Source organism: Hemicordylus capensis, chromosome 2, assembly GCF_027244095.1.
Source record: "Hemicordylus capensis ecotype Gifberg chromosome 2, rHemCap1.1.pri, whole genome shotgun sequence".
Lineage (NCBI taxonomy): Eukaryota > Metazoa > Chordata > Lepidosauria > Squamata > Cordylidae > Hemicordylus > Hemicordylus capensis.
In genome coordinates this window covers 373,951,693-373,960,246 of record NC_069658.1, presented here as the reverse complement: position 1 = coordinate 373,960,246, position 8,554 = coordinate 373,951,693, and the positions used below count along the sequence as shown (strand labels likewise).

The 8,554-nt window shown below is 50.7% G+C and overlaps 1 protein-coding gene across 1 annotated transcript; it reads right to left on the bottom strand.

Annotated features, from left to right (window-relative positions):
* Nucleotides 1–2,266: 2,266 nt before the first annotated feature.
* Nucleotides 2,267–7,724, bottom strand: LOC128346248 (uncharacterized). The gene is made up of 3 exons (XM_053299326.1): nucleotides 7,565–7,724; nucleotides 5,738–5,780; nucleotides 2,267–2,946 (listed from the first exon to the last, which is right to left on the bottom strand). Exons 1-3 carry the CDS (start codon nucleotides 7,702–7,704, stop codon nucleotides 2,491–2,493), a joined length of 639 nt encoding a protein of 212 aa, XP_053155301.1. The 5' UTR covers nucleotides 7,705–7,724; the 3' UTR covers nucleotides 2,267–2,490.
* Nucleotides 7,725–8,554: the final 830 nt, after the last annotated feature.

Below are 8,554 nucleotides of genomic sequence, written 5' to 3'. Positions count from 1 at the left end.
ACTCACTACAAGCCTGCTAGTCTGTTCCTGATCATTAGTCAGTGATCTCCCCTGTGCTGCCACGTCATCCTCCACAGTTTGAGTGCCATCCAGTTACTGAGTTATGACCCAGTGGCAGTGATGAGTCGCTTGTTGTTATATTGGTAGTTGTATTGCCCAACATTTAAGCGGTACATATCCTTTAATGCATTTGTTTACATGTATTTTATTATAGACATAAAAGTATGTGGAGAGCCTGAATGGGGTTTGCAGGAAGAGCGGCTGGCCTGCTCTTCCCGCACATGAGCAGGAAGCCCTCCCTGGGTGGCTGCATCAACCACCCAGATGATTACTGGCTCCGTCATGGCATTCTGGAGAGCCCCCCTGAGGCCGGCTTGTTGTAGTTGCTGTGGCACAGAGCTGTGCTGTGGCAACACATGAGCAACTGACCCGCTTTTCCTGCAGCCAAAACCAGGGGTTAAGCGGCAGGCTACCCAAGAGGCAGAGGCGTAACTATAATAGGGCAAGGGGAGACAGTTGTCTGGGGGCCCACTGCCTTGGAGGGCCCCCCAGAGGCAAATCACATGACTGACTCCCCCAGTTGCACACCCTCCCAGGCTGCCTTTAATTGTATTCATCCTCCGAAATGGATATGAGTGTTAAGACCTGGAGCTACCAGAACAGCATGTCTTTCTCTAGTACCATTAACTGACTTGCATCATGGTATTTTGTTACTACTCTTCAGCCTCATTTAAGATTTCTTTACTTCATGAGCTGAGCTTCAGTGAGGGGGGGGGGTCCCATTTTAAAATCTTGTCTCTGGGCCTACTCCAACCTTGCTACGCCCCTGCCAAGAGGGTTTGCTGCCGTGCCACCACCAGGAGCTGCATGGCTCCCAGCGGTTCTCACACACAGTGGGAACTGGGCTAGGCTGGGCTCCCTTAGCCCGGTTCCCACTATGTGTGAGAATCACATCATAGTCTTTCTTTGTATGCACAGGAGCAAAGTAGAAACACAGGTTTCATCATCAAACTCGTGGAAAAAAATTGGTTTTGACAGGAGACCGATGTTCCCTTTTTAATTTAAATAAGTGACAATCGCCATTAGTCTTTCTGTCCCTCATTCTCCGTCTAGCTCCCCTGAGCTCCTGGTTGCTCTGTCCTGAATCTGCTTTATCTCAGTTGTAGCTCACAGGTATTTAGGGGCAAAACAATTAATGAAAGACACAGAGCAGTGGCTGAAAATAGCACCCTGGAAATATTGCTTTATGCTTCAGGATACAGATGGCATAACTGCTTTCTAGGCACAAGGCAACAATGGCCTGCTAGATTGTATAGGAGTTTCAGGGTTTGCTTTCTGTTCTGTGATTATGGAACACATTCCCACAAGAGATAATATTCATTACAACTGCTTGCATTAAGCACAGGGTACTCTTCCACAGTCAAACATGATAAGCAAACTTGCAGTAGCATGCAAAAACAAACAAACAGAATTGTAAATCCATGAAAACAGATTGAGCAACCAAAGAAACCTACACCACCATATTATTACAGAATTAGTGTATTTTCACCCTTTGTTCAAGCCCTAAAGAGAACAAGCTGATATTGTTAAAAAGCCAGCACTGCATGCATTAAAACAGGAAAGAGACTTTGAGTTAACTGAGCCTATAAAATCCCCACCCGACCTGCACCCCCAATGATATCTGTCTTAGACCCATGCAGGCAAAAATATGTTGCTTGCTGATTGCCTCACCACTCTATAATCAAGTGCTTCATGGTTGCGAGCACACTTCTTCAGCGTGTTGTAATTGCCCTTTGTTTCAGTCAAGAGACTGGTAATTACAGCTATGGGCAATGTTTTTCGTTTGAGCAGCATTTGATTGCAACTAACCATTTATTGTGGTAAAAATCTAAAGCTTTGTTGCAATGTTTATAGATAAGCCTTTTGCATGACAGACATTTAGTCTAATCATCCATCCATGGAGTCAAAATACCACTTTCTCATTGTCTGGAACACAATTCAAGTGTTGCCTTCGACTGCATTACTGTTCACAAATATCTTAGCAATGGGGTTTTGTTTCTCTTATGATCCTCTTGGCAAGTCCAGCCTCTTACAAAAACCTGTTATTCCAGACATCAGCTTTTCCATTTACTATCACTTCAAACTAGCCTGGAAGTGAAATGGGAATCGCTTAGAAGACATGTCTATCACCTTTACAATTTTAAATGTCTTGGTTCCAGAATACTGAAGAACCTCCTCTGAGGGAACAAACAAGGCGGAAACGGTGTCAATGCAGGACCTCCTGAACATCAGAAGGGTGCGTTTATTTATAGAGTACAAAAGAGGTGGTGCAAATGTATAGGGAGAGAGCGTGGAAAGAGCGGATTGGTTCTATTTTGCCGCAGTATGGGAGGAGTGCTTATCAGGGTGCGACCGCCACATTCCAGTATGGTATGCCAGTCCTGGGTGGGGTGTTTACCCTTATCAGCCTACATCTCCCCCTTTTCTGTTTTAACATGGTGATATGCATAATGGGTGCTCACATATCAGGGAGACATTGGTTCCATGGGTGTGAAACATATAATACGCGTGACGGACCCACATGTTGGGGTGTGAAAGAGAAGCCAAGGGCAAAGCTTCAGTAGGTACATTAAAAAGGCAGAAGAAATAACAAAACAGAATAAGGCAAGAATTTGCATTCAGGGCTGCAAACACGGCTGCCAGAAAGTTCTCAGGGGTCTTTTCTTTTTCCTCCTGCTCCAGGAGCACGGTCGCCTGCGCTGCCAGATTCTTCACCATTCCCCAGGTCACTGGCGGGTTGTTCTTCCTGTTGCTGCCTCGTTGTCGGGGCTGTGCCGGGAAGCTCTCCTTCAGGTGGAGACCGAAGTTCGGGATCGGGTTGGACAGACCTTGATGCCACGACATCCTGGGTGGGTCGAACACAGCGGGCAGGTACCCACAACGGGCCTGTTGGGAGATCCACAGCAGCATAACCCCGGCCCCAAGTGATCAGGGGAACAGGACCTTTCCACTGCGGGTCCGGCAGGCGCTTGTAACGCACCAAGGGCCGGGGGGACGGCTCGGTGGTGCGAAAGTGTTTTTGTACGCGGGATAAATAATGAGAATCAGAGAAAATAAGGTTTAAGTGATTAATAGTAAATAGAACATGTGCAAGCAGTTGCTCCCTGTCCGGCAAGGACAGGGGACTTCCCCCTTTCCTGTCTTGTCGAACCAAAGCAGCCTTCAAAGTGCGGTTGGCCCGTTCAACGATAGCTTGGCCTGTTGAGTTGTAAGGTATGCCGAAAGTATGACGGATGTCCCAACGCGCACAGAAGGAAGCAAAGGCCGAGGAACAGTAGGCAGGGCCATTATCAGTTTTTAAAGCGGACGGCTGTCCCATGACTGCAAAGCAGCGGACAAGGTGATTGCAGACATGGCGAGTTTTTTCGCCCTTCTGCGGGGTGGCCCAAATGTACCCTGAGTAAGTATCGATTGTAACGTGAAGCCAGCGCCAGGGAGCAAATGGGGGCCACTGCGTTACATCCATCTGCCACAACGCATTGGCTCCCAACCCCCTGGGATTTACCCCTGTGGACGGGTAAGAGGCTTGGCCTGAACATTGGGGGCACTGTTGAATAATGGCCTGGGCGTCTGTGAGGGGAATAGAGAACCTATGGGCGAGGCTGCGGGCAGATTGATGGTGCATGGCATGACTTTGCGCTGGGGAGACTGGAAAGGCGCGTAACAGCTGATCAGCTTTTGCATTTCCCTCTGCCAGCGAGCCTGGAAAGGGTTGATGGCTGCGAATATGGGCGGCAAAGAGAAGCGTTCTGCGCTGCGCCAGCAGACGTTGCAACGCAATAAACAAACCAAGAAGGTTCCTGTCTAGATTGTGAGAGACATAACTTCCTTCAAGTACAGTGAGGACATTATAAACGTACAAGCTGTCAGTGATTAAATTAAAACTAGAGTCTGCAAACACTGTGCAAGCCAGGACTACCGCAGCAAGCTCTGCACGTTGCGGAGATGTTTGTGGGGTAGTATATCGGGCTTTCCATTCACCATCCACCTGCCAAGTCATCACACCTCTGGTAGGTGACCCATCAGTAAAGACAGTGGGCGCCCCTTGGAGGGGGGCTGGGCTTAGGCAAGTGCCGAGTCTAATAGGCAAATGGGGGAGAAGTTGCAATCGTACATCCTTGGGAAGGTGGTATGCAACCTCTCCAGTAAAATCAGCTAACGCGAGTTGCAAGGCTAAGGAAGAACGGAAACCAGACTCCCAGTCACTTTGGGGGATGGGTATGTGGAGTCGAATAGGATCCATGCCAAAAAGGGCCAAGCAACGATCGCGCCCTTTGCGGAGGATCAAAGCTAGCATAGCCAATTGAGTCAAGACAGTGGTTTTTGGCGTATGTGCAAGGTGGAGCCACTCCAAGATATGCACCTCCGACGAGGAGACTTGAGCGATTGCTCCGGTGAACTGAGGTCGGGTTGCTACGATTAGAAGTGCAGGGGGCATATTTTCTATTGCACGATCTACCCAACGCTCTTTTAGGGTGATATTCACCTTCTTAATCACTTCTAACTGAGGCTGAGATAATGTAATGAGGTCAGCCGGTTGTCGGCCTTGCTTAAGAGCCTCAAAAAGCGGGTGGAGGTCATTAGTTGTCAATTTATAGTATGGCCGTGCCCAATTAAGGGTCCCTAAGATTTGTTGTAAGTGTACATAAGTCAGCTTTGGTGGCAAAATAATTTCGGGTAGTTGGGGCATGGCGTAGGCGCTCATCAAACGGTGGCCAAGATACAAAAAGGGCTCGGAGAGCTGGATTTTTTCAGGTGCAATTATTAACCCAAACTCTCTCAGGGACTGAGTTAGAATAGGTAACCAATTAAGAGGTAATCTAGGCCCCGATACCAAGATATCATCCATGTAATGAATAACTAGGAGGGTCGGATAACGCTTACGAAACTCCGATAATGCTTGATGCACGTAAAGCTGACACAGCACAGGGCTGTTCAACATGCCCTGGACAATACAGACCAATGATACCTTTGTGTGGGCTGGGCATTATTCAGAACTGGTACCGTGAAAGCAAACTTTTTCTTATCTTGAGGCTGAAGGGGAATAGTGTAAAAACAGTCTTTCAAATCTACGATGGCGACCTGGTAACCCGCAGGTATTAAGTTAGGATTAGGTAGTCCACATTGCAAGGGGCCCATGGGTTCAATAATTTTATTTACTTCCCTCAAATCATGTAAGAGTCGCCATTTCCCTGATTTTTTCTTTATCACAAAAACAGGGGTATTGTAGGGGCTAGAGGAAAATTCCAAGTGTCCAGCTTGCACCTGCTCCTTTACCAGGTGCAGCAGAGCCTCTAATTTGTCTTTTGGCAAAGGCCATTGCTCTACCCAAATGGGTTCTTCAGTTTTCCAGGTGAGGGCCAATGCTCGGTGCGGGGAAGCTACTCCCGCATGTTGATCCGAGTTCCCAGCTGTTGCAGGAGGTCGCGTCCCCATAGGTTAAAAGGGAGCGGTATTATGACTGGTTGAAAGTGAGCTATAACTGGACCGGCTTGACTTGCTCTCACCGCCAACCACTCAGTGCTCTGGCTAGAAGATTGTTCCCCACCCACTCCCCAAATAGAGGGGGCGGGCTCCTTAGGCCACTGAGACGGCCATTCCTTTACCGTAATGACCGACACATCCGCCCCAGTGTCCAACAACCCTTCGAGGCAGTGCCCATGAATCCAAAACTTACGAGTTGGCTTTCCACTGGCAATGTTCGTCTGGACCAGCGCAACCTGTGGGGATAACATAGAGGCCTTAGGCCCCACTGGGGTGAGGTTCCGTACGCTTAGGCAATGAGCCCACGAATCTCCCTGCTTAAGGGTCAGGGGCATGTGCCCCCAAACCTGAAGCATGATAGATGTCTGGGGAATGTAGTCAAGCAATTCCGGGACCACAAAAATCCCTTGAGGGCTCGCTGCTTGCGTTGGTAAAATAAGCAGTGGCTCAGGACCCTCAAAGGGAGTCGCTGGCAATGTGGGAACAAGTATAACTTCCCCTGGGAACACTGAGGTGGCATTCTTTTGAAGCACAAGCGCGACAGCACATCCGGGTGTCGGCAATGATTCCTCTTTCTTTATTCCGGGGCCCGAGGAAGGCCCGCTCCCCGGTTTCCCGGGGAGGTCTCTGTTCCTACAGGGTTAGTACGGCATTGGTTAGCCCAATGGTAGCCCTTGCTACATCTGGGACACTTCTTCGAGGGGCGACCAGCATTCTTCTGGTTCGATCCAGATTTATGTGCTCCTCCGCCTGGCGCTCGGCACGCAGCACGGAAGTGGCCAGGCTTCTGGCAGTTGTAGCAGTTCCCCGTGGGCTTATTGGATTGTTTCAAAGCCATAGCTAACAGGCCCATATCGTACGATTTTGAGCCGATTTCAGCACAAGCCTGAATCATGTCCGCCAGGGAATAAGTCTGACGGTGGATAACTCCCTGCAAGGCCTTTTTGCTGTCCGCGTTGGCATTCTCAAATGCCAATTTTTGCAGCAGCTCTCCCTGAGCCTCAACATTGTCCAACTGCCGAGCGATCGCAACCTTCAAACGGTCCACAAAGCTTGTGTATGGCTCTGAGGGTCCTTGCTTGATCACTGCAAAGGAGCGAGCCGGGGTGCCAGCCGAGGGCACCCTGCGGAGCGCCCGGAGGACACACATTCCAACCGCCTTAATGTGTCCATCAGGCAACTGGCATTGCATGGCCAGAGGCTCGAACTGCCCAGAACCATAAACCTGCTCTGCTGTAATCTGCGCTGTGGCGCCCAAACGGGCTGCCTGCTGGTATTCGCTATCCCACACCACATACTGTGAAGGCGTTAAAATCATACGAAACAACGCCTTCCAGTCGTGCGGGGTCATGAGGTATCCATTGTTAAGACCTTCCAAAATGCCCTGGACAAAGGTAGACTGGAGTCCTGAGTCCTTCACGGCTCGATTTAACTCCCGGAGGACCGAATACGGAAGTGGTTCCCAGTCCACGTGGGCGTTTCCTTGGCCGTCTACCGGACCTCGCATCACTGGGAACAGAGCTGGGTTCTCTCCAGCCCATTCTTCCCCATCTACCAGGATTTGTCCGGACTTTTTGGCATGATGGAGTCCCTCCACAACAACCCCTCGAAAGCCCAGCTTCTCCTTAAGAGCCCTGGAGTTCGGGGCCCCCGAGGCCGTCGGCGTGACGGCGGGCAGCAACACAGGGTATGGAGGGGGTGCGGCATCCACAACTTCAGATTTCAGGAGCACAGGCTCCCCACCGAAGAAAGCCGCGACTGCTTCCAGCACCTTTCTGCTGAGCAGGAGGTGCTGGATCGGAGCTCGTGGCTCCGCCTGCAGCTCGGTCCCTATCTTTCTCCAATGTTCTGCTTTCAATGTCCCTTTGTACGGATACCAAGGGCATTGACAATCGACCTCCCGTAAGAGATCAGCGAGATCATGCACAGGCACCACCTCCCCGGAATGTTGCCGGATAATTTTTTGCAATTCTTCCGCATGCTGTTTCTGATCAACAGAAAGACTAGAGCCCATACTTACGAGGGAGCCGAAGCTGAGTGCACTAAGAAGACTGTTCCAGTCGCGTAAGCAGGGTGCTGAGGGATCTGGATCACGTCGGGGTCACCAGATGAGGGAACAAACAAGGCGGAAACGGTGTCAATGCAGGACCTCCTGAACATCAGAAGGGTGCGTTTATTTATAGAGTACAAAAGAGGTGGTGCAAATGTATAGGGAGAGAGCGTGGAAAGAGCGGATTGGTTCTATTTTGCCGCAGTATGGGAGGAGTGCTTATCAGGGTGCGACCGCCACATTCCAGTATGGTATGCCAGTCCTGGGTGGGGTGTTTACCCTTATCAGCCTACACTCCTCTGTCATATGAATCAGCCCTCCTGCTGATGTCATCAGAGGAGATTCTGGACCGGGTCTCACGATCAGTGAGACCCGGTTCCTAGCGGTGAGCGGGCTGGGCGGCTGGATCGGATGCCCACATGATGGCCAGATCTGAGATAGAGCCGGCAGGGGCTGGGAAGCTCGGGGGCAGCGCGGCCCCCGGAAGCCCCAGTATGCCCTGTGTGAGACATTCACGAGACAGTATCACCCTGCGCGAGACAGTATGCCCTGTGAGACCCCTGAGCCGGGAGGCTGCTTTTAAGCCTCCCTGCCGGGGGTCTACTCACAAGTAGCCGTGGTGCGGAGCCGCACCGTGGCTACTCACGAGCAGAGAGCCCGGGTTTGCAGAGCGCTTGCTCCGCAAACCCGGGCTAAGGGGTGGGCTACAGGAGTGGGTTAGCCGCTCCAGAACCACCGGGCTCGGCTGCAAGCCCGGTGGTTATGACGATCACAAAAATTGGGCTAGGATTTTCCTAGCCCGATTTTTGTGATCGTAAGAATAGCCCCTCTGTTTTTGGTCCTAACACCCTTGAAGGCGAGGCTGGTGCTGGTAGGAACTCAGGGTACTGGCAGGAACTAGGGAGGAGAGCTGGTCTTGTAGCAAGCATGAATTGTCCCCTTTGCTAAGCAGTGTCCACC

What these genes read in the sequence shown, in the direction of transcription:
- LOC128346248 (XM_053299326.1), bottom strand. Translation starts at nt 7,704, where the DNA reads ATGTTCAGGAGGTCCTGCATTGACACCGTTTCCGCCTTGTTTGTTCCC. An exon ending in CACTCAGCTTCGGCTCCCTC is followed by an intron (nt 5,781 to 7,564) that starts GTAAGTATGGGC and finishes TTATCCCCACAG; the next exon opens with GTTGCGCTGGTCCAGACGAA. An exon ending in TGCCAGTGGAAAGCCAACTC is followed by an intron (nt 2,947 to 5,737) that starts GTAAGTTTTGGA and finishes ATCTCCCAACAG; the next exon opens with GCCCGTTGTGGGTACCTGCC.